The 24,218-nt window shown below is 55.8% G+C and overlaps 1 protein-coding gene and 1 non-coding gene across 7 annotated transcripts in view; both read left to right on the top strand.

The window, feature by feature from the left end:
• The window catches only part of CPAMD8 (C3 and PZP like alpha-2-macroglobulin domain containing 8), an 84,395-nt gene that overhangs the window by 52,846 nt on the left and 7,331 nt on the right, over positions 1-24,218 (top strand). For all 6 annotated transcript variants that reach the window (XR_007147247.1, XM_047834707.1, XM_047834693.1 and 3 more), the window contains 14 exons: positions 3,555-3,853; positions 4,482-4,707; positions 6,249-6,425; positions 11,546-11,627; positions 14,435-14,591; positions 14,726-14,800; positions 17,745-17,910; positions 18,901-18,987; positions 19,065-19,201; positions 19,638-19,793; positions 19,905-19,967; positions 20,744-20,928; positions 22,868-22,955; positions 23,800-23,874. Coding sequence is in view for 5 of the 6 variants with exons in the window: in XM_047834707.1 (XP_047690663.1) it covers positions 3,555-3,853; positions 4,482-4,707; positions 6,249-6,425; positions 11,546-11,627; positions 14,435-14,591; positions 14,726-14,800; positions 17,745-17,910; positions 18,901-18,987; positions 19,065-19,201; positions 19,638-19,793; positions 19,905-19,967; positions 20,744-20,928; positions 22,868-22,955; positions 23,800-23,874 (1,973 nt within the window). In the remaining variant the exon portion in view is untranslated. The remainder of the gene's footprint in view (positions 1-3,554; positions 3,854-4,481; positions 4,708-6,248; positions 6,426-11,545; positions 11,628-14,434; positions 14,592-14,725; positions 14,801-17,744; positions 17,911-18,900; positions 18,988-19,064; positions 19,202-19,637; positions 19,794-19,904; positions 19,968-20,743; positions 20,929-22,867; positions 22,956-23,799; positions 23,875-24,218) is intronic.
• TRNAQ-UUG (transfer RNA glutamine (anticodon UUG)) lies at positions 2,514-2,598 on the top strand. The gene has a single exon. It is a non-coding gene; the product is annotated as a tRNA-Gln (tRNA).

Below are 24,218 nucleotides of genomic sequence, written 5' to 3'. Positions count from 1 at the left end.
CAACTGGGTCCAGAGGACAATCTCTCTGTGTTATTTCTTAAAAATTTTTTTTCAACATTTATTTATTTTTGGGACAGAGAGAGACAGAGCATGAACGGGGGAGGGGCAGAGAGAGAGGGAGACACAGAATCGGAACCAGGCTCCAGGCTCTGAGCCATCAGCCCAGAGCCTGACGCGGGGCTCGAACTCACGGACCGCGAGATCGTGACCTGGCTGAAGTTGGACGCTTAACCGACTGCGCCACCCAGGCGCCCCTCTCTGTGTTATTTCTTACAGTCATATGTGAATGTACAGTTATCTCAGCAAAAGTAAAATAAAAACATTTTTAAAAGTGACACATAGGTACAAATACCGTATGATTCCACTAATATGAGGTACTTAGAGAAGTCAAAATCAGAGAGACAGAAAGTAGATGGTGGGAGCCAGGGGTTGTGGGGAGGGGATGGCAGCTTAGTGTTTAATGGGGACAGAGTTACAGTTTTGCAAGGAGAAACAGTGATGATGTTTGCACAATAGGACTGTATTTGATACTCCTGAACTGGACACATAGAAATGATTAAGAGGACAGACACACTTTACATTATTTGTATTTTACCACAATTGTAAAAATTGGGAAAAGCAAAAGCAATACTTGTGTATTACAGGAAACTTAGGAAGATAGAAAGAAGGAAAAATATCTCCTCTGGTTCTCATCCAAAGATGACCTTTTCTAACATTTTGTTAGATTTGGTTGCATACGGTTGATTATTGTTTGTTTTAACATAGTTGTGACTCGTGAGCTAAATAATTCTGTGGTCTGCCTTGCTCATTTAACACATCTCGAGCACTTTTCTTTGTTTATTGTAAAGACTTTATAAACAGCATTTCAAAACAGCTTCAGTATGTTCTATCAAATGACTGTTCCAGGATTTGACCACTATAGAATTTTCTTCTTATTTTGTACATGTTTATTTATTTTTGAGACAGAAAGAGGGAGAGAGAGAAAGTGCTGGGGGAGAGGCAGAGAGAGAGAGAGAGACAGAATCTGAAGCAGGCTCCAGGCTCCAGCTATCAGCACAGAGCCTGACACAGGGCTCGAACCCACGAACTGTGAGATCATGACCTGAGCTAAAGTTGGATGCTTAACCGACTGAGCCACCCAGGTGCCCCTGTTTCTACTTTTTTAAAATCATAATTTACACTAGGCTGAATGTACAGTTGTATTCAAAGTAAAGTCAGTAATATTTTAAACATGTTGATTGAGGTATAATTGACATACAATAAATCACACGTATCTTAGGCGTACAATTTGGGAAGTGTTGACATCTGTGTACATCTGTGAAACTACCACATCTAAGATAATGAAGATTTCCATTAACCCCAAAAGTCATGCCCCCTTGTAATCACTCACCCCTGTTTCTAGTCTTGTCACCAGGGAACTACTGACCTGTTTCCTGTCTCTATAGATTACTTCGCACTTTCTAGACTTTTATATAAATGGAATCATAAAAATGTACTCTTTTTCTCTGGTTTCTTTCACTCAGCATAAAAATGCTGAGATTCATTCACGTTGTGTGTGTCACTAATTCAATCATTTTAAGGCCGAGTGGGCCTCCATTGAATAGGTGTATTGCATTTTGTTCATTGACCTGCTGATGGATATTTGAGTTATTTCTAGTTTGGGGCTATTTCCAATAAAGCTTCTATGAATGTTCATGTGCAAGTCTTTGTATGGATAATATGTTTTCCTTTCTCTTGAGTCTGTACCTATGAGTGAAATAGCTAAATCATACAGTAGGTATGTGTTCAACCTTTTAAGAAATGATCACACTGTTTTCCAAAGTGCTAGTCCCATTTTGCATTCTCACCAGCAGGGGGCGAGAATCACTTCTTCCCGCTCCTCGCCCACGCCTGGTGTTGTCCCTCTGATTACTTTTCGCCCTTCCGATAGGTGCCTGATGGTATCTTATTCTGGTTTTGATATGCATTTCCCTCATTCGAGCATCTTTTCATGTGCCTGTTTACTATTAATGTATCTTTTCTGGTGAAGTGTCTGGTTAGATCTTTTAATGTTTATTTTACGTTGACTTTTGGAAGTTTTTATAAATTTATTCTTGTTACAAGTCATTTATCAGATGAATGCTTCGCAGAGACATTTCTCCCAATATGTGGCTTGTCTTTTCTCTTAATAGTGTGTTTATAAGACCGGAGGTTTTTCTTTTCTTTCTTTTTTTTTTTTTTTAGAAGTTTTTCATGTTGATGTGGCCCAGTTTACCAGTTTTTCATTTTATGGATTATGCTTTTGCTGTATCTAAAAGAAATCTTTTCCAGGGGCATCTGGGTGGCTCAGTTGGTTGGGTGTCCCAACTCTTGATTATGGCTCAGGTCATGATCTCGCAGTTAATGAGTTTGAGCCCCGCACCAGGCTCCACGCTTGGGATTCTCTCTTTCCCTCTTTGCCTCTCCCCCACGTGTGCGCTCTCTCTCTCTTTCCAAATGAATAAATGAACTTTAAAAAAGAGAAATCTTGGGGCGCCTGGGTAGCTCAGTTGGTTAAGCGTCTGACTTTGGTTCAGGTCATGATCTCACGGTTCGTGGGTTCGAGCCCCGCGCCGGGCTCTGCGCTGACAGCTCAGAGCCCGGAGCCTGCTTCCGATTCTGTGTCTCCCTCTCTCTCTGCCCCTCCCCCATTCGCACTCTGTCCCTCTCTCATAAAATAAACTTAAAAAAGATTTTAAAAGAAAGAAATCTTTTCCAATTCCTCCACGTTCTCCTCCACGTTTGTAAGCATTAGGCTGTACGCTTACAAAATAGCTCTGATCCGTTTTGAGTTGGTCCTTGGAAAACCACGCGCGGTGTGGACCTGAGTTCCCTTTTCTGCCTCTGGGTAACTAGTGGTTCCGACACCCTCTGTTGAAAGGATTTTCACTGTTGAATTGCCTTCTCACCTTTGTTGCAAATCAGTTGTTCGCACATGAGCGGGTCCGCGTCTGGACTCCCTTCGCTGTTCTGGTGAGCCTGGGTTGATGTCCGTACCACACTGTCGTGATTACTGCCGCTTCCGAGCGCGTCTCAATGTCACAGGTGTGAGTCCTTCAACCTGGTTCCGTTTCAAAGTTGTGTTGACCCTCTGGGTCCTTTACGTTTCTATATAAATTGTGGAATCGGCTTTGCCGTTTCCGCAAAAGACCCTCCCGTGATTCTGACTGGGATCGCCGCGAATCCGTGTGTCAGTTTGAGAAATAATTACCGTATCTGCCGTGTTGTCCTCTGACCCACAAACACGGTCTGGCTCTCCCTTGACTTGGGTCTGAATTAGCTGCAACAGCATTTTGCAGTCTCTGGCTGTACAGGGCTTTTGTAGGAGTTAGCCCCGTGAGCATCTCCTCTTTCGTGTGCCCTCGGCAAAGCTGTGGGTAAGCCGTCTCCGTTCGCCGTTGCTCAGGAAGCTGCCTGCAGAGCCACAGTGAGACGGGCCCCCCAGGGGCCCTGATCCTCAGCTCTGGGCACAGGCAGGGAGAGGCAGGATGCCTCCAGGTGCCCCCTCAACACCCTCTCTCCTTCCCTCCGTCCAGAGAGAGTCCACATCTCCACGCCCAACAAGTACGAGTTCCAGTACGTGCAGCGGCCGCTGTGGCTCACCCGTTTTGATGTGGCCGTGCGAGCCCACAATGATGCCCGCGTGGCCTTGTCCGCCGGACCCCAGGACACAGCGGGCATGATAGAGATTGTCCTGGGGGGGCACCAGAACACCAGGTCCTGGATCTCCACCAGCAAGATGGGCGACCCCGTGGCCAGCACGTACACGGCCAAGATCCTGTCCTGGGATGAATTCAGAACGTTCTGGATCAGCTGGCATGGCGGGTTCATCCAGGCACGGCTGGGCTGGCTGGGGTGGGCGTGGGAACCCCGGGCTCCTTGGCATTTGCTGCTTCCTACTCTGTGTCCAGCTCTTAACAGGGGGCGAGGAGGAGGGGGGGGATAAACACAGGGCGCAACCTCAGGTTGCTCACAGTCTGCCTAGAGTCACTTATAAAAAAAATAAAATAAAAAGGTGAGAGCTGTGGTGGAGGAGGCACCCAGGGGACCTGGGAGCTGAAGTATAGAGGGTCGTCGTGGGGAAGGAAAGTGGATATAAGCAGGTGAAATCGAGGCTGGGGCATTTTACGGGCCAGGCAAAGAGGATATAGGAAAGGAGCAGCTAACAGCTTCTTAGAAGAGGTACATAGCCAAACTGGGTTTTGAAGCATGCATAGGAGTTCACCAGGCAAACTAGGGAGTGGAGGATGTTCCAGGCAGAGGGCATAGCATGTGCAAAGGCCCAGGGGTTCCAGGGAACTGATGACTTGGCAAACTGTACGTGCTATGCTTGTGTCTCTTGTTGGTCATTTAATGGATGAGGTGACCCTTGGTTTCTCTGTGAGCCCTGTAGCCAGTGTCACTGCTGCCTGAGCGCTTCCTTTCAGCATTCAGCAGCCAGCAGCCTTGGCCTCTTTTTCCAGGTTGGCCATGGCCCAGAGCCTTCCAATGAGTCTGTCATCATGGCCTGGACCCTCCCCAGGCCACCGGAGGTCCGATTCATCGGCTTCTCCACTGGCTGGGGCTCCATGGGTGAGTTCCGCATCTGGAAGAAGGTGGAGGTGGACGAGAGCTACAGTGAGGCCTTTACCCTGGGAGTCCCGCACAGCGCCATCCCTGGGTCAGAGCGGGCAGCAGCCTCTGTCATAGGTGCGTCTGCCTTGTTGCTGGCTTGGGGAGTATAGAGGCGAGAACTGAGGCCGAGGAGCAGGGTATCCGCCCCGGGCTTGGTCTCGCATCAGCCTGTGCTGGGGAATCTGTGCCCCTGGGGCCTCACCTGACCAGCCACTTTGGTGCTTCCTCCATGCCGGGGCAGACCCTGAGATGACCCCAGCCCTGTCCTCGAGGAGTTCCCAGTCTGCCCACCCAAGCCCTGTGTGAAGCAACCACGAGGGGCAGGTGGCGAATTCCATGAGGGCAGTGAGCATGGGGTGATGCTCAAGAGTACAGAAAGTGCAGGTGAAGTCAGCCGGGTGCGGGGCAGAAGGTGGGGGTCCTGGTGAGGGGGGCAAGTTTCCAGAACGTTCCCTGAGCAGGAGCGAGTGGCTGTGACGGGGGGTCTGGAGGGTGTGGGTGGTCTCCTGTAGCCCGACTACAGGAGTGGAAAGTGGGGCCTCTGTGATGGATGTGGTGTTGGGTATTGGAAGGCTGGGAAGAGGGGAAGAGGCCAGGAAGGGCAGACAGTCCTCAATGCGGGGGTCTCAGGTCTCTCTCACACTGGAGAACAGAAGTCCTGGGGCCCAGACAGGTTGGTGATTGTGGCCCAATCAGAAGAAGTGGGAGTTTATCATTTCTGAGTCAGAGATGGCCGTGGGGGTCAGTGGCCTGGGTAGGGGTGAAGGGAAGCCAGCAGATGGGCAGGGATGGAGAGGGGGTGAAGGCCAGGACCTGTGTGCCAGTGCCTTCAGCATAGTGGAATAGAAGGTGGAGAAGAAGCTGGAAAGCCCGGAGAAGGGTGATGAGAAAGTAGCTAGGCAGGCCCTGCCATGGATGGAGGCTGCAGGAGCAGTGGCAGCCTCAGTGGGGCAGGAGGAAAGGCCAAGGAAGGAAGGGAGGTGTGATCAGGAACAGCAGGAGTTCAGCCATGTGTGGTGCAGAGAGGCCAAGAAGAGGAAGACAGAGTGCTGAAGGGAGGAAAGCACAGGAGAAATCAAAAACAAACAAAAAAAGAACTTAAAAGTATACCAACAATATCGTGTGTGTACAGAAACTTTTTTTAAAGATCTAAATACTTGTGGTTGAAGAGAAAATCACATTTCCTATTGGAAGTTAGAAAAAAAAATATTTAAAATGGAACCACAGTGACTGGATTGACCCGTCAACGTGTGGGATGCAACCAAAGTCGTACTTAGAGGAAAATGTATAGCTTTAAATGTACCCGTTTTAAAAGCCAAAAAGAAACGAGCATTCAGCATAATGAAAAGGGAGAGAGAGAGAGAGAACACCGAGTTGAGACTGGAGAGCAGAGAGGGAGGCGTGTGGGAGAGTTGCAGCAGGTGGCGGCCAAAGCCAGGACACCCGGTGGGCCACGTGAGCACAGGGCATGGTCCAGTCCCAAAGGCAGCGCCGGCCGTCAGAGGGTGGGGAGCTGGTGTGAGGCCACAGGCCGCCTCGGGGAAAGCCGTCCTGAGTACAACCAGGGCGCCAGTTGAGGCCAGCCTGCAGCCCAGCCCTGTTCTCCTTCCCACCAGGAGACGTCATGGGGCCGACCCTGAACCACCTCAGCAGCCTCCTGCGGCTGCCCTTCGGCTGTGGAGAGCAAAACATGATCCACTTTGCGCCCAACATCTTTGTCCTCAAGTATCTTCAGAAAACCCGGCAGCTCAGCCCGGAGGTGGAGCGGGAGACCACTGACTACCTGGTACAAGGTACTGGGGCCGGGTGACGGTGCGGAGGACACGGGGAGGGAGGCAGCCCACGTGCCTGGTGCAGCGGATGTGGAGGGACGGAAGGGAGCGGAAGAGGCCACTTGGGGTAGCCCCCGCCTGGTCGCTGTCAGCAGGAGCCCCGTGTCTGCACCCCTTAGGACAAGGCTCTGAATGCTGGGAATCAGCTATGGGGACAGGAGATGCACCTTTTAAAAAATGCAGATTTTGGGGGGAGCGCCTGGGTGGCTGAGTCAGGTAAGCATCCTACTTTGGCTTAGGTCATGATCTCACAGTTCGCAAGTTCAAGCCCCGCATCGGGCTCTGTGCTGACAGCTCAAAGCCTGGAGTCTGCTTTGGATTCTGTGTCTCCCTCTCTCTGCCCCTCCCCTGTTCACTCGCGCTCGCTTGCTCTCTCTCTGTCTCTCTCTCAAAAATAAGTAAACATTAAAAAAAATTATAAAAATAAGGGCACTTGGGTGGCTCAGTTGGTTAAGCGTCCGACTTCGGCTCAGGTCATGATCTCAAGGTTCGTGGGTTCGGGTCCTGTGTCGGGCTCTGTGCTAACAGCTCAGAACCTGGAGCCCACTTTGGATTCTGTGTCTCTGTCTCTCTCTGCCCCTCTCCCACTCACGCTTTGTCTCTCTCAATAATAAATAAACATTAAAAATAAAAAAAAATAATAATATTAATAAAAATAAATAAGAATGTTGGGTTTTTTTTAACAGAGCAATATAATAGCAATATAACAAACATTAGAAAAGGGATATAGGGGCGCCTGCGTGGCTCAGTTGGTTAAGCATCTGACTTCGGCTCAGGTCATGATCTCATGGTTCACGGGTTCAAGCCCCACGTCGGGCTCTGTGCTGACAGCTCAGAGCCCGGAGCCTGCTTATGATTCTGTGTTTCCCTCTCTCTCTGCTTCTCCCCTGCTCACATTCTGTCTGTCTCTCTTTCAAAAATAAATAAACTTAAAAAAAATTTTTTAATAAATAAGGTATAGCAAAAGAAAAATGAAAGGCACCTCAGTGGCTCAGCCGGTTAAGCCCCCGACTTCGGCTCAGGTCACGATCTTGCAGTTCGTAGGTTCGAGCCTGCATCGGCCTTTCTGCTGTTGGTGCGGAGCCTGCTTGGGATTCTCTGTCCCCCTCTGTCTCTGCCCTTCTCCTGCTCGTGCGCGTGCTCTCTCAAAAATAAGTAAACATTTAGGGGCGCCTGGGTGGCGCAGTCGGTTGAGCGTCCGACTTCAGCCAGGTCACGATCTCGCGGTCCGTGAGTTCGAGCCCCGCGTCGGGCTCTGGGCTGATGGCTCAGAGCCTGGAGCCTGGTTCCAATTCTGTGTCTCCCTCTCTCTCTGCCCCTCCCCCGTTCATGCTCTGTCTCTCTCTGTCCCCAAAATAAATAAACATTGAAAAAAAAAAATTAAAAAAAAAATAAGTAAACATTTAGAAGAAAAGAAACGAAAGGTTCCCTGTAATCCCCATGTCCATCATAATACGTTTATGAACTACGGCTTGCTAAACTCCTCTCTTAGACACGTTGGGATATTTCTCGAGTTTCCCCCCTAAACAATACAGCGTTGAATATCTTCACAAAAGAGCAACACAGCACCGAGTATCAGAAATGACGCAGCGCTGAATGTCTTCCGTCGCCAGGAATCAGATCCTCAGAGTAGGGAGCAGCCCTGTGTGTGGAGGGTAGGACCTCTGAGTGCCCTGACCTCAGCTTCCTCTTCACGTCTTGGCCCTGCAGGGAGGGGGGACAAGGGAGACCGTAGCCTCGCCTCTGTCACGGGCGCCTGCTGTGTGTCCTCAGGCAGGGTCTGTTCTCAGTGCCTTGGTTTCTTACCTATGTGTGTAGCAAGGGAGTTAAGATCAGTTGATGCCAAGGTCCTGGGGCCTCCTGGGGTGTGCTCCTGGCCCTGGGCTGGAGGTGGAGTGAAGGAGAGGAAGGAGAAGGTTTGACCCGTCTGTGAAGCTGGCATCCACAGCGGGCAGGTCCGTGCACTTCTACCCGTGCTGCCCCAAGTCACCGTCCCGGCCACCCCCAGACCAATGGTCCTCATTTCCCAGATGAGCAAAGCGAGAGTCCCGGAAGCAGCCAGCCTGAGACCATTCAGGGGCGAGTGGTGGGGGCTTCTGAGATCCCAGGCTCTGCTGGATCAGCCAGCCAGGGCACTAGGTCCCCGCCAGGGTGAGATGAGAGCCCACGGCCACAACGTTGGAGGGTTCTGCTTTCAAGAAAGACTGGCACGTGCCCAGCCCAGATGATGCCGGGCCCCTCTCCGATGGGGAAACTGAGGCACGACAGCGCCTTGATCCCTGAGGCGAGCCTGGGGTTCCTGCCTCCTGGCCTGTTAAGGTTCCCAGTGACTGTGCTTCTGGATGAGATCTCCAAAAGCAGTCCTGATGACCTAGAACCATCCGTCCTCAACGGGAAAAGGAAACAGCGAGACGTCATGATGAAAATGTACAGCCCTTCGATGGAAAAGTAAGGTGGGTTGCCATGGGCTGAAAATCTGGCCTGATGAGGGCTGACCAAAGACTGCTGGGAAGGCCAAGCCCGCTCAGTCTGTGGCTGGGGACGCTCAGGTTGCTGAATCCATCCCGGCAAAGGGCCTTGAAGGCCACCCCTAGTCGTAACCAGCAGCGCGGACCTCTCTTGGACAGCCAGACCCTGTGCCCTTCAGCCAATTGGCATTTCAGACTCTACCGGTTTTCTGCACGCTCGCTGGTGTTCGCTTCCTGGGCCCGCCTTCACAAGTGCAGACGCTTCGCAGGGAGGGCGTTTTTTCCAAGTCGAAGGTTTCTGAGAGCCCCGCATCAAAGCAAGCCCACCAGCTCCGCTTTCCCGACAGCATTTGCTCACTCCGCCACATTTTGGTGATTCCTGCGATACTTCGAACTCCCAGATTGTTGTTATATTGGCGTTGCCGCGATCTTGTGCTAAAGCTTGAACGGAAGAGGAGTTGCTTCTAACGGACGAGGAAAGCAGGCTTCTTGAGCTGCAATCTGCTCCTGGTGAAGATGCCGTGAAGACGGTTGGAACGACGACACAGGGTTCAGAACGTCACAGAGGCAGAGTGGAGGGGGCGGCGGCAGCGGGATTTGAGGGGACGGACTCCGATTCCGAGAGAAGTCCCACCGTGGGTGAAATGCCACCAAACAGCATCGCGTGCTGCAGAGAAGTCGCTCGTGAAAGGAGGGCTCCTTCGACGCAGCGAACTTTACTACTGTCTTATTTAAGACATTGCCACAGCCACCCCAGCCGTGAGCGACCACCACCCCGATCAGTCAGCAGCCGTCACGTGGAGGCAGGACCCTCCACCAGCAAAAAGATTACGACTCGCAGAAGGCTCAGATGACGGTTAGCATCTTTTTGGCCATGATATTTTATTTTATTTTATTTTTTTAATTTTTTTTTCAACGTTTATTTTTGGGACAGAGAGAGACAGAGCATGAACGGGGGAGGGGCAGAGAGAGAGGGAGACACAGAATCCGAAACAGGCTCCAGGCTCTGAGCCATCATCAGCCCAGAGCCCGACGCGGGGCTCGAACTCCCGGACCGCGAGATCGTGACCTGGCTGAAGTCGGACGCTTAACCGACTGCGCCACCCAGGCGCCCCTGGCCATGATATTTTAAAGTTTTTCTTTTTTTTTTAATTTTTAAAAAATATATTTATTTTGAGAGAGAGCGCACGCACACGTGCACAGCAGGGGAGGCGCAGAGGGGAGAGAGAATCCCAAGCAGGCCCTGCACGGTTGGCACGGAGGCCCATGTGGGGCCCGAACTCACGAACCGTGAGGTCAGGACCTGAGCCGAAACCAAGAGCTGGACGCTCAACTGACTCAGCTACCCAGGCGCCCCGGTATTTTTAAATTAAATAAACCAAGGCACGTACATTGTTATCTTAGACATAATGCTGTCGCAGGCTTCGCGGACTATAGTGTAGCGTAACCATAACTCTTAAATATACTGGAAAACCAAAAAAATTCATTTGACACGGTTTATTGCAAACGGGTCTGGAACCGAACCCGCGGTATTTCTGAGGGATGCCTGTACCACCCGCTGGGTGACTCAGAACAGGACTAGATTCACTCTCAGCTCCGGGCGCCAGAAGTCCAAAGTCAAGGTTCAACAGGGTTGGTTCCGTCTGGGGGCTCTGGGGGAGCCCGTCCTGTAGACACATCCCCGTGCTCCCTGCTTCCGTCTTCACAGGGCTTTTTCCTGCGTCTCTATTTCTGCCTCTCCTGTCTTCTAAGCACATCAGTCCTTGGATCTCGGTCCTCCCTTATTCCACGATGATCTCATCTGGAGATCTTCCGCATAATTGAATCTGCAAAGACCCTTATTCCCCGTAAGGTCCCATTTTGGGGTTCCAGGTGGCCATGAATTTGGGGGGGGGTCACTGTCCATCCGGTATAGCGCTCCCTTCTTCTCTTCCCACCTCCGAGGGCGCAGCACCGTCCTTCCAGCGGGGAAGTTGCAAACCTTGCTGCTCTCCAGATCTTTCTTTCCTCCGGGCCTCAGCGTCTCTGCCCACACTGTCTCCACCACCTGATCCGGGGCGGCCCGTCGTCCTTGCCCGCCTGGACGGTGCCCACCTCCCGGTCTGCCTGCTTCCTCCCTGGACCCTACAGACCACCCACTGCCCATGTCCCCTTGCGTCCCAGCCCCGCTCACACCGCCCATGCCCCCCCTGCTGCCCTGGCAGCAAGGCCAGACCCCCAGGGTGGCCCGAGTGGCCGCCTCCCCTCCCTCCCCTGCCCCCTTGCTCTTCTGTTCGCTGAGCACACCAAGCTCTTGTGGCATAGTGCCCACCCCCAGGGACAGAGGGTGCTGCCTCGAGATGGTGCACGTCACCGACCACCCAGGCGTGATGGGTATGTGAGCAGGGGTGACAAAGAGGTGACGTCAGGGAGCGAGAGGAATAGAGTGGAGGTTTCGGTTGCACCCGTGGAGTGGGGTTCCTCCGGTTGTGGGTGGTGGGGAAGTTTCCAGGGCCTCGGCTGTGAGCGTGGGACTCCCGGATGGGAGTATTACATCACGTGGAGGTCCCACGGTAGGACGAGGCCCAGTCCCAGCGGCTCGCCAGGATGCCGACCCCTCCTTTTGCCCCGCAGGTTACCAGCGGCAGCTGACCTACAGGCACCGGGACGGCTCCTACAGCGCCTTCGGGGATCGGGACGCATCGGGGAGCATGTGGTGAGTCCCCACTCCGGAGGGCATGGCCGCGGGGTCTCTCCACCTCCCCCCCCACCCCGGAACCACAGCCTCACGTGCAGCACAGCAGGGCCAGGACGCTCGGGGCCAGATCCCCGGGGTGACCGGGGGGCCTGGCTGGGAATTGGAGACAGCCGTGACCCCTGCTCCCCCGGGATTCAGAGGGCAGGACGTGAGCAGGTGTGCTGGGCCCCGGGTGCGGCGAGGGAGGGGGGTTCTGCTGCTGTTGCCGCAGTGCCCCAGGTGGAGCCCCTGCCCTCCAGCCCCTCGGGAGCAGGTCCTGGGCGTTCTGGTCTCTTCAGAGACCACTGGACCCAGAAATAGGGGTGACCCGGAGTAGGAAGGGGGTGGGCTGGGAGAGGCCATACCACCGCCTGGAGGCTGAAGTCGGGGGCGTGTGTGGGCACAGCAGCCTGGGGCCTGGTTTCCCTTTGGCTTTTGGGGCGTCCAGGGCAGAGATGGGGCTTCAGGGTCCCGGAGGGAGAGTGGCCGGGACCAGTGGACTCCTGGGGCAGGCACGCACAGGTTTTAGGGTATGGGGCTATTTCGCATTTTGGCGATTCACGTCAACAGAGCCCAGAGCCACCACTTGAGTTTCTTTCTTTTCCTTTCCTTTTCCTTTTCCTTTTTTTTTAGTTTTGGTAAAGTACAGAAACAAAACTTATCATCTTCATCATCTTAAGCATCCAGTGCGGTGACATCGAGTACATTCACCCTCTCATACGGTCCTTACTGTCCATCTCCCCAGAACTCTTTTTGAAAAAACTTTGTTTTTTTTTTTTAATGTTTCTTTAATTTTGAGAGAGATAGACAGAGCGCGAGCAGGGGAGGGGAAGAGAGACAGGGAGGCACAGAATCGGAAACAGGCTCCGGGCTCCGGGCTGTCAGCACAGAGCCCAACGCGGGGCTCGAACCCACGAGCTGTGAGATCATGACTGGAGCCGAAGACGGACGCTCAACCGACTGAGCCACCCAGGCGCCCCTGAAAAAACTTTTTGTTAATGCTTATTTTTGAGAGAGAAAGAGTGTGAGTGGAGGAGGGGCAGAGAGAGAGAGAGAAAGACACAGAATCGGAAGAGGCTCCAGGCTCCGAGCTGTCAGCACAGAGCCCGACGCGGGGCTCGAACCCACGAGCCGCGAGATCATGACCTGAGCTGCAGTCAGATGCTTAACTGACTGAGCCCCCCAGGCACCCCGCGTTGTGCTTTTATGAGACTGCGAGCATGTGCTCGAGATTCACGCGCGCTGAGCAGGTGTCAAAGTTTCTTTCCCTCTTAAGGCCGAGTAATAAATATCTAGCGTATGGATACGCCCGGTTTTGTTACTCTGTTCATCAGTCTGGACAGCTGGGGGGGCTCCCATGGTGTCGAGGGCCACAGAGCTGCTGGGAACACGGGTGCACAAATATCTCCTTGAGACCCCGCTTTCGTATTTGGGGATATCCCCAGAAGTGGGACCGCCGGGTCGCATGGGAACGCTGCCTTTAGCCTGTCAGGGAACCACTGACCCACCACTTCCTGTTTCTTTAGCAGCACACAGGGCTCCGGTCTCTCCACATTCTTGCCAACACTTGTTGGTTTGTGCTGTTTGGACGCCAGCCACCTGATGGGCGTGGCGGGGGGGAGCCACCGGGTTTTGAGGAGCGGGGACCGCGCCCCCGTCCTGAGTGGGGCGTTCTCCCGCCGACAGTTCTATCGCTCGTCCCTCTTGGCTCCTTGGTTTCCATCCAGTGTTTATTTTTCACCCCCGTGATTATTTTTCACCCCCTCATTCATCCCCCGGTCCCATCAACTAAGTCACTCGGGTGCACCGTGACAGAGCGGGGAGGGGTGCGGGGTGAGCAAGGCACAGGCCGCAAAGCCAGGGATGGGCAACTGTGACCCAGAGGTGGGCTGTGGGGAGGCCAGGCGGGGGTCTTGAGGGTCCAGAGAGCCCATCCCAGAGCGGGGGTGCCCGAGAGGCTTCCTCCGGGCAGAGGCACGTGGGCTGAGTGTTGAGAGACAAGTGGGACCTCGTCCTGTGTAAACGGGAAGGGAAACGTGCCTGGACACGTAGCTGAGGCTAGTGGGTTGGCGGAACGTTACCAACTTCAAGCCACAGAAATCTGGCCGATAGGCAATTCTGAATGCCAGTTCATGCCACAGTGCTGGGGAGGCCACAGGGTTGGCCACTCTGGAAGGCCCACAATGCATCGGGGCCCCGGGTCTTTCCTTGGGCCCCTGTGGGCTCTCTCAGCACAGTGGCTGCTCCCCTCATGGTGGCAAAATTGCAGCAGCTGCTCCCAGCATCACCGCATGTGCCCATTCTAAAGTCACTCTCAGGGCCAGGGACTGAAATGCCCCCAACTGTGGCTGGGTGGGGCCATCAGGCGTCTAAGCATCTAAGGCACCTGGCTGCAGGCTTCCAAGAAAGACTGGAGATCTCTCTGGAAGACTGGGGATCTCTCAGGGAGTGGCTGTGGAGGGGTAACAAGGAAGGTCTCCTGCATATGGCAGGGGGAGGCAGGGCTGGACCAGTTCCCGGGAAGGCCTTGAGTGCCAGACCCTGGTGCTGCAGGGAGGCAGGCCTCTGTCACTGGGCCCTGCTGGGTGCCCACACACTTCCCTGGAGTGCTCACAACAGCCCCCGAGAGGGCAAGCTGGACCCTCCTGTGTTATAGGGGAGGAAGCAGAGACTCGGGCAGTGCAGGGAGTGTGCACGGTTCCTCGGGGTGCCCACGGGAGGTGACCTTTTCTGCACCACCGTCCCCGACCCATGGCCCTCCCAGCCCCTGCCTCATCCTGTTTTAGGCTCACGGCCTTTGTCCTGAAGTCCTTTGCCCAGGCACGAAGCTTCATCTTCATCGACCCGCAGGAGCTGGCGGCTGCCAAGGGCTGGATCATCCAGCAGCAGCGGGGGGATGGCTCCTTCCCGGCCGTGGGCAGGATCCTGAACAAGGACATCCAGGTGAGTGGCCTCTCCGCCTCCTTCTGGTGCCTTAGCCCTGCCCCCTCCCCCACTCCCCGGTGCTGTCTCGGGCCAGTAGGAGGTCAGGGGCTGTCCCCTCTGGCTCAGGGTGAGGCTCCAAAGTCCTCTTGCAGGGTGGGATCCACGGCACAGTCCCGTTGACGGCTTACGTGGTGGCTGCACTCCTGGAGACAGGCACTGCCTCGGAGGTGAGCACAGGGCGGCTGGGGGAGTGGGTGGGCAGCGTCCCCCCTGCAGGCCAGGCTGGCCGTCCTTGGGCAGGCTTTATTTCTTCCTTGATGCCCTCCTTCCACTCTTTTTCATGCTTTCCTGTGGTCCCAGGATGCTCACCTTCTTGTAGCCCGGGCAGAGGATTGAGAGGGTCCTGTGACAATTGTCGGGGGCAGGGGGGGGGTGTGGAGGTGCTGTATCCTGAGTACGAGACGTCCCAGGACTATCTGACACCCCGGGAGCCTGTTTGGGGCTACATCACGTTCCTGGCTAGTGACCCATGGGCTCACTTCCGGGAGTCCTATACCAAAATTTGTGAAATTTTTTGGGGGGAAGGGTCTAGAACCTCCATTTACAGTGGGTACTGGAGCCAGTCAAGGTTTAGTTGTCCCCAGGGACTGGAGAGCCATTGTTGCTTCTGTGAAGCAGGGTGCGTATAACACGTTCCCTGCGGTGAGGGCGTCCCTGGTGGACCCCAATGCTGGGAGTAGGGACCCCACCATTCCTAACATTCCCACCATTCCTAACATTCCTATCGGTTCTACATCCCCTGGTGACGAACTGTGAATTGTGGCTTTTCTCAGAACTCGTGGCCTCCCAATCCAGATTTAACCTCTGGGTCTACGGTTTGCCGTGACCTAAGATCTTCTAGGTCCTGTGCACTTTGCCTGGAGGGCCCCTTGCCCCGTGTTAAAGGGCTGAACCGTGTCTCCCCGAAATGTATATCCTGAAGTCCTAACCCCCTGTCTTAGCCAGCTCGGGCCGCCGAAACAAAATACCACAGTCCAGGAGGCTTAAACCACAGACGTTTACTTCTCATAGTTCTGGAAACTGGGAAACCCAAGTCAAGGTTCTGTTTGAGTCAGTCCTTGGTGAGGGCTCTCTTCCTGCCTTGTAGACAGCCACCTTCCCGCTGTGTCCACACATGGCCTTTCCTTGGTACGCACGTGTGGAGAGAGAGGGAGTTCTGGTGTCTCTTCCTTTCTGTGTAAGGACCCTAAGCCCATTGTGGGGGCTCCGCCCTCAGAAGCTCAGCTAAACGTAATCACATTCCAAAGGCCCCGCCTCCTAACACCGTCACATTGGGGTAGCGCTTCAACGTATTGTGGTGGGGGGCCCAGACAGCACCCCCATACCTCGGAATGTGATTCGGGCCTTTGAAGAGGTAAATCAAGTTCAAATGAGGCCATCAGGATGGGTCCTAATCCAATATGACGGGCGTCCTCATACAAAGGGGGTTGGACACAGACACACACGCACAGGCAAGACGACGTGGAGACACAGGGAGAAGACAGCCGGCTGCAAGCCCAGGAGAGGCCTGGGACAGCCTCTTCCCTCGGTGGCCCACACCGTGACCTCAGACTTCCGGTCTCCAGATCTGTGACACCTTGTCTTTTTTTTTACTGTTTAAGCCACCCACTTTGTGGCACTTTGTTACACAGCCATTGCAAACTCATACACCCTGCCTCTAGGATGGCCAGCGGTCCTGAGGGAGTCCCAGGACTGGGGGGGGGGGGGGGGCTGGTGAGTGCCTGCACCTCTGAGGCTGAGGGACCCCGGCCCCTCTGCATCCCCTGAGGCGGGCCCCTCCTGTCTCCTCTGGCTCTGCTGCTTCTTCCAGTTAAATGGACTTCCAGGTCATTCGGACCCTGTCACACATTTAGAGCTGTGTCACGTGTGTCTTCATTCACTCCGGACTCTGAAGGCCCCTGTGCCCTAGGCTGGATCGTGGCCCCTGGATCGGGGTCCGGGCTGCTGTAGCAAGTACCACAAACTGGCTTCAGACAGCACGAGTTTATTCTCTCACAGTCCTGGAGGCCATACGTCTGAGGTCCAGGTGTCAGCAAGGCTGTGCTCCTTCCGAAGGCTCTAAGGGAAGGTCCTTCTAGGCCTCTCCAGCTTCTGGAGGCCCCAGGCATTTCTAGTCTTGTGGCCACGTCACTCCAGTGTCTGCCTCTGTCTCCGCATGGCCCTGTGCCTGTGTCTCTGTGTCCTCTCCTATGGGGACATGGGTCCTAACTGTGGTGTGTCGAGGCCCCAGGAGGCACATGGTATATCTCAACGCCCCACATTAGGGGCAGTTTCCATACTTTGTCCTGATCTAAAGATGGAGAGCTTTGGGAGAGCATGCTTTCTGAGATCTTAACAATCTAAAGCAGAGATATCTTTTTCTGTGAGAGAAAGCTGGAGTGGGAGAGGGGCAGAGACAGAGAATCCCAAGTGAGCCCCACACGGCACAGAGCCCAGTGTGGGGCTCGAACTCACAGAACCGTGAGATCGTGACCTGAGCCAAAATCAAGAGCCAGACGCTGAGCCAGCTGCACCACCCAGGCGGCCTAAAAGCAGAGTTATCTTAACACCATGGCTCTATCGGTGCCCACGGGAACACCGTTGCTCATTTATCAAATTCACGAATGCTTCTAATCACTCATTTTTTCCATTTAACCAATATGCTTGGACAGCTTCTCTGCATCAAGCCCCCGCTGGACAGCGGACTCAGTTTCTGTCCTCCAGTGGCTCACATTAGGGCTGGGGGAGAAGCATGATCAGGGTTGGTGGGCTTCCTGGAGGAGGCAACACTTGAAGTGAGGCCTGGAGGATGAAGTGGGCCTGGGCAGGGGTTCTTAAAAGCCAGCCTGGTGAAGGGGTGGGTGGGACAGGGTGGTCAGGGCTCTGCCTGATTCCCCCAGTACTTCTCTGGGTTGATACACTGTGCTCAGACCTCATTCGGAAGAAAGCTGGCACCAACAGAAAGGGGATGGGGTTTTGAAAGCCAGGTCCGCAGGCTGCGGGAGCCCTAGAAGGAGGCAGAATGAGAGTCTGGAAGCTCTCCCTAGGTGCGCCCTGGGAACCTGCGGGTGGGCAGGTGGGTGGGGGAACAGAGCAGCCTCGCAGGGCTCCACTCCCCACCCCATCCCGCAGGAGGAGAGGGGCGCCATTGCCAGAGCGAGGCACTTCCTGGAGTCCAGTGTGCCCTTGGCCGCCGACCCCTACAGCAGTGCCCTGACCACCTACGCGCTGACCCTGCTCCGCAGCCCAGCAGCCCCCGCAGCGCTGCGAAAACTCCGCAGCCTGGCCATCACGCAGAGTAGGTGGCTCCTGATCGCCACCCCAGAGGCCACCGTGGGGCCCGCCCACCGTGCATCTCCCTAAACGGTTCATGAACACACCCATGGAGCTAAGGAGGCACCCTTTGCTCAGTCTGTTTTGTTTGTTATTCGTTGTTGCATCTAGTGGCTCCATTTGATGAGGTGGCTTGAGCCCGTGTGTCATTTTTCTCCCTCGTGGAATAGGGGATAGCCCAGAGGGCAGTAGAGAACGCCCCAGGCTTCCTGGAGACCAACCCCCGGACAGGGTGCTGGGAGGCAGGGAGGGCCCCCCTGCCTTCCATCGCCGGGTGAACCTTGGGAAGGAAGCCGTTTCTGTCTGCAGGATGTTGGTCTCTCCACCCACAAAATGACTACTCACTGTGCTTGGGGAGCCCCAGTCGTGGAGACCTCTCAAACCAAGCCCCCTCCCGGCCCTCATCCCACTACCCGCCCCCCACCCTCCCCAGCAGCTTTTCTGCTCATGATGTCACCTGAGAAATGCTTTCATTGCTAAGAAGAAAAACAAACAAACATTAAGCAGAATTCTGAAACTACCCGATTGGATGGCAGTGTCTATTTAGGACTAACTGCTTGAGGTCTGGGGCAGGGAGCACGGATTTCTCTGTGGTCCGAGGGCCTTTTACATCACACACGAACTCAGAATCCTTGGAGCCTTACCAGGTAGCAAGCGGCTTCCTCAGTCCTGAGTGGGGATGGCTGGAGCCGCATCAGGGACCCGTCAGGAGGGAGGCCACCGATGTCTTCCAGGGGTACAGGAGGGACTGGGTCCGTCATGTAGTTGCAGATCTGAGACAGCCCCAAGGCCCTTCCTGTCCCAGCCATCTGCCCCTGGCACCCTACTCCCCTGGGGTCCACCCCCCACCCCCGCCACGTCTCTCCTCGAGACCCATATGCACTGACACTCACCACGGGATGCCAGGCTGAACACTTAATTGGGTTGTGGCCCCTGACCTGTCCTGGCCCTGCAGATGGGGTCACCCACTGGAGCCTGACGGGTTCCCGGGACGTGGACAAGGATGCATTCCTGAGCTTCAGCGATGGGGTCTCTCAGTCAGGTACTGGCCCCCTGCTTTGGGTGCTGGGTGCTGGGTCCCGCCAATGGAAGGGCCCCAGCCAGCCTTGTCCATCGCAGTGGTCTCAGCCGAGGTGGAAATGACGGCCTATGCCCTGCTGACCTACACCCTCCTGGGTGATGTGGCCACGGCCCTGCCCGTGGTGAAGTGGCTGTCCCAGCAGCGGAACGCGCTCGGGGGCTTCTCCTCTACTCAGGTAAGTTGAGCAGGGCCAAGAGGAAGGGGCTCAGGTCCCGGCGGGGTCGCTGAGGCCCAGGCTCAGGGCTCAGAGTTCGCCAGGAAGCCACCACGTGCTTCAAGTCCCAAGGCGGCTCCTGGAGATGAGGAGTCCAAGAGAAGGCAGGGGGTGGGGCCTGAGGGACAGATGCACCCGGCTTTGGGACAGGGACCCAGCCTCTGCTTCTGTGGGCATGCCCGCCTGTTATCAGGGCCCCCAGGCCATGGATGTCTGTCTGCCGCAGATTCACTCTCCGTTCCACCCACTTGGGTCTCCGGCCTTCAGAGAGGGTCCATGGTGCCCCCAGTTTGGGCCAGACCTCTGGGGATGGGGGTGGGGTGGGGCGGGGAGCAGGGAGGGACACTGCTGGCTGGCCCATTCCCGGGGCTGACAGCACCTCCTGCTGTGTCCCCAGGACACTTGTGTGGCTCTTCAGGCCTTGGCAGACTATGCCGTCTTGTCATATGCCGGCAGCGTCAACCTCACCGTCTCCCTGGCTTCCACCAACCTGGACTACCAGGAAACTTTCGAACTGCACGCGGCCAACCAGAAGCTTCTGCAGACCGCGGCGGTGTGTATTCCTGGACCAGGGCTTGGGGGGCAGTGCTGGCGGCCCCTCCCCCCTGCCTGCCACACCCCCTTGTGTGTCTGCAGAGGGTGTCACGGTGTCTTCTCTCTTCAGATCCCCAGCCTCCCCACGGGGCTGTTCGTGAGCGCCAAGGGCGAAGGCTGCTGCCTGATGCAGGTGGGGCTTCAGGGAGGGAGATCGGGCACTCGCTGGGGCTTCTGGAACCTGGGGACGCCCCGAGGGGCAGGCTGGGAGCTCCAAGCTCAGTGGCGGGCCAGGCTGAGTGGGATGGAGGTGTGTGGCTGAGAGAGACCCCGGGACAGACTGTCTGACCCCCGTCATGCAGCCCAGCCTGACCAAGGCAGGTGGCCATGCATTCTCTCGAGTGTGGGTCCCCCCCCCACAAGAAAATCCATTTGCTCCTCAATCCAGTGGTCTCTGACCATAAGCAGATGCCCTCCCCCGCCCCCAGGGTTTGCCCAGTGCTTCAAGTCTGTTCTCCCTGCTGCTGTCTGAACCAGGATGTGCCCCCCTCCCCTGGACCCAGCCTGCCCCCCCCCCCCAGCTCCTCGGTCACCAGGCCCTGGGATTTAGCTGCACTCTGGGCTGGGGCAGGCCAGCCTGCGGGCTCCGGCTGGTGGTCAGAGGGCAAGTCTGCCTGGAGACCCTGAAAACCTCAGCTTCCCCATCTCTACAATGGGAGCCCAGATGACACAGCGGAGAGGTGGGAGAGGCCTGGAGGCTGTTGGACCTGGGCTTGACATGCGTGAAAATGGGGTGACGGTCATATCTGCACCCACTTGGGCACTTGCAGGGCTAAACGAAGTAACAGTTGTCCCCACATCTGCCATTCATACCACTTTTGTCATCGTTCTGGCCATGGCCCTGCCTCTCCCCTCCCCCAACCCCAGGTTCCCTAAGCTTCGGTCCTCCCACACCGCCCCCCCCCCCAGATTGATGTCACCTACAATGTGCCAGACCCGGTGGCCAAACCAGCCTTCCAGCTGCTCGTGAGCCTCCAGGAGCCCGAGGCTGAGCAGCGGCGGACCCCCGCTCCCGCCTCCTCGGCCGATGATGACGACCCAGCAGCCGACCAGCATCACCAGGAGTATCAGGTGACCCTGGAGGTGTGCACCAGGTAAGGCCACCTCCCCGCGGCCAACACTCCTGCCTGGGCCTCAGAGGAGGGCCATATCAGAGGAAGACAGCTCCTCCCAGGCCCAGGGTGCTGAGCAGGTGCTCAGGGTTGGTGTTTTGTGTCAGTCTGAGCCTGTGGATTGTGATGCTATCAGCTGGCATGCCTGGGGCACGCACCTGCTCCCTACTGCATTTCCCACTGCTGTGGCCGGACCAGCCCTTGTGGCTTTTGTTACAGTTGCAAGATACCCTCGGCAACAACTCTCAGGGAACTTTGAGGGACAAGGTTCATGACTTATTGGTCCTGGAAGTTACACAGCATTCCTGGGGCCAGACAGCAAGGTCACAGGTACAGAGAGAAAAAGTATGCACCTGGGGCTCTGCCTTGACTGGGGTAGAGGGTGGGGATCTAAGGTTTTGCCAGTCCATTCTCGTATTTTTAATGTTTATTGATTTATTTTCAGAGAGCGCGCGTGTGAACAAGTAGGGGAAGGGCAGAGAGAAAGAGGGGCGGAGGGAGAGGGAGAGAGAGAATCCCAAGCTGGCTCCGTGCTGTCAGAGCAGAGCCCGACGTGGGGCTCGAACTCACAACCGTGAGATCATCGTAACCTGAGCCGAAATCAAGAGTCGGACACTTCAGCCCCGTCAGTCCACTCTTTTTTTGCGAATTTAAAATTAAGGGCAGGAGTTGGGGAGCAGGAAGGGAAAAGCAGGTTAGTTATCTCGGCTGCCCAGGGTTTTCTAAAAGGGGAACTTCATGTGTGTGGGGCACCTGACTCCTTGTCTAGTTGTTGAATCTAGTAGCCGTGTCAAACAGCTGGTGGTACGTTTATCTCAGATGGGTATCTTTGACGTGGATGCTTTTGCAAGCAAATGCTTAATGTCAGGCACTTAACACTGCAGATGGTTTTTGAATGAGAGAAGGAAACAGAAGCTTCCAAATGGATGCAGCAGACCCCAGTGACAGGTGAGGCAGGTGGCCCAGGTGGGGACAGCTGTTTGTGGCCCCTGCCCGACTCACCAGAGCCTCAGGCCTCTCAGTTTCCTGAGGGTGACCCCAGGACCAGGTCACAGGGGTCCTCAGGGGGGGCACGGGCAGCTGCCCTCAGAGGATGCTCGTTGCCATGGTGACAATATGGGAGCCCAAAGGTGGATGGTTGCCATGGCATCCAAAGCCTACTGGGGCTCCCAAGGCCACTCTCCCATGACCCTCAATCTGCCATCAGCTGGGGTAGGGGGAGCAGGAAGCAGGCAGACTGGCCCAACTCTGGCCCCATTAGGACTGCTGGGGACATGCCTGGGCTCCCATGGCCCTATGTAGCTGGGGACATCTCTGTTCCTCTCTTGGATGTATGTGTGCCATCCAGATATGGGCTTACTCAGGCCTCACCCCAACAGGAAGCCTCCCCATCCTCCCCAGGGGCTGCGGCCACCATGGCCCCTTGGGCCCAGAGTCTACCGGTTCACCTCTGAATATCAGTCACCTTCCTTGTCACCAGCACGCGGCACTGGGAGGGCCTGGCACGTAGCAGGCCCCAGAGGTCAATTGGGCATACCCCATGTCACAGAAGGGGAAACTGAGGACAAGCACTGGGGAGTGACTGGGTATCCCCAGTCACCTGGGCTCCCATGGCCCCACGGAAACTGCTTCCTGTGCTGGGGACACAGCATGGGGCTCGGGGCAAGCACAACCCAGAGTCAGTAGACCTGGGTCAGGCCCAGAACCCTCGGCAGGGCCCTCTCCTTATGATCTTAGGGTCTCAACTGTGAAACGGGCTGACCAGTGACCTGTGTTTGTACAAATGGGCCACCCAGCCAGGCCCAGGGCGGGTTCGCCCAGGATTTCAGGCGTGGGGATTGCGGCAGGGGGCACAGAGGGGGCCACGAATTCCACCGTGGGGCTTGAGCTCGAGGGCCTGCATCTCTCCTCTCGTTGGAAGGTGGCTGCATGCGGGGTCCTCCAATATGGCTGTCCTGGACGTGCCCTTGCTCTCAGGCTTCCGGGTGGACATCGAGAGCCTAGAGCAGGTGAGGTGGTGCCGGAAGGCGGAAGCCGGGCGGGGTCTCTAGCTGACCACCCTGACCAGGTTGCAAATTCCCAGCTCTTTTTTTTTTTTTTTTGGCCTTTCCGGGCAAAGTTGGTGCTTTTGGGCTGGTCGCCTGCTGAGGGGCAGGTGGGGAGGGGGGGATCCAGGTGGTGGAGGAGGGATTCAGCAAACATGGGGGTGCTTTAGGGACAACATGGGGTGCCATAGGAAACCCTCCGCCCTCGTTCTCCGGAGACCTACCGCTACCCTCAAACTCAAGAGAGACGAGCCCCATGCCCCCTTTTGTGCGAGGGAGGCACAAAAAGGGGGGTGCTGTGTTGCCCGAGGCCGGAGGAGGCCTGCAGTGTAGGGAGGATGGAGAAGGAAAGGCAGGGGGTGGGGGCGATCAGGGAGGCTGGGAAGAGGCAGGGTAAGGAGAAGGGCCAGCACAGAAGCCTTGGTTTTATGGATCAAGCACGGACTTCCCAGGCTGGAGGGTGTTACATGTTGTAGATGAGGTAAAAGCAGGTGGCAGGGCCCAGCTGGGCACCGCGGGTTGCCTTGGGCTGGGGCTGGATCAAGGGAGGCTGCAGGAAGGGGAGGGAAGGCGGGAGCTCGGGGTACCTTCTCCTGGGTTCACGGGTCACACTGACCTCCATCCCCTGGGCCCGGTCCATGGCGACTTGCCGGACAACCATAGGCAAGCCTCCAGCCTCTGGGGCTTCGGCTTCCTTCCGGAACTGGCCCACCTCCCACTGACCAGCGTAGGCCCCACAGAGACTGGGGAGGAAGCAAGCACTGGGGACAGGGGCTGGGTGGACCCTGACCTCTGGCTTCCTCGCCAGCTGCTCTCTGACAAGCATTTCACGCTGAAGAGGTACGAGGTGGCTGGACGCAGAGTCCTCTTCTACTTTGATGAGGTACCGGCAGTGGGGTGGGGGCGGGGCAGGGGTGGAGCCTCCGACCGCACCCCAGTTAGTGAGGGCAGAGCTGTCCTGGCCCAGTGTGGTTCCTGCAGCCATCTCCTATCATGAGAAAGAAACGAGGGCAAAAATAAATCCAGGCAGAGCTGGCACAGCTGGTGGCCTTGTGCCCCAGCCAGCTCAGCTCACGTTGGTGGGAAAAGTTGGGAGGGATGTGGAACGGTATTCGGGCATAAAAAGGAACGGAGCACGGGTGCATGTGGATGAACCTGGAAAACATACTGGATGGAAGAAGCCAGACACGAAAAGGCTTCGTAGTGTATGATCTCATGCACATGAAA

The sequence above is a fragment of the Prionailurus viverrinus genome, chromosome A2 (assembly GCF_022837055.1).
Source record: "Prionailurus viverrinus isolate Anna chromosome A2, UM_Priviv_1.0, whole genome shotgun sequence".
NCBI lineage: Eukaryota > Metazoa > Chordata > Mammalia > Carnivora > Felidae > Prionailurus > Prionailurus viverrinus.
The sequence above is the reverse complement of the archived record's forward strand: the minus strand, read 5'-3'. Positions and strand labels throughout refer to the sequence as shown.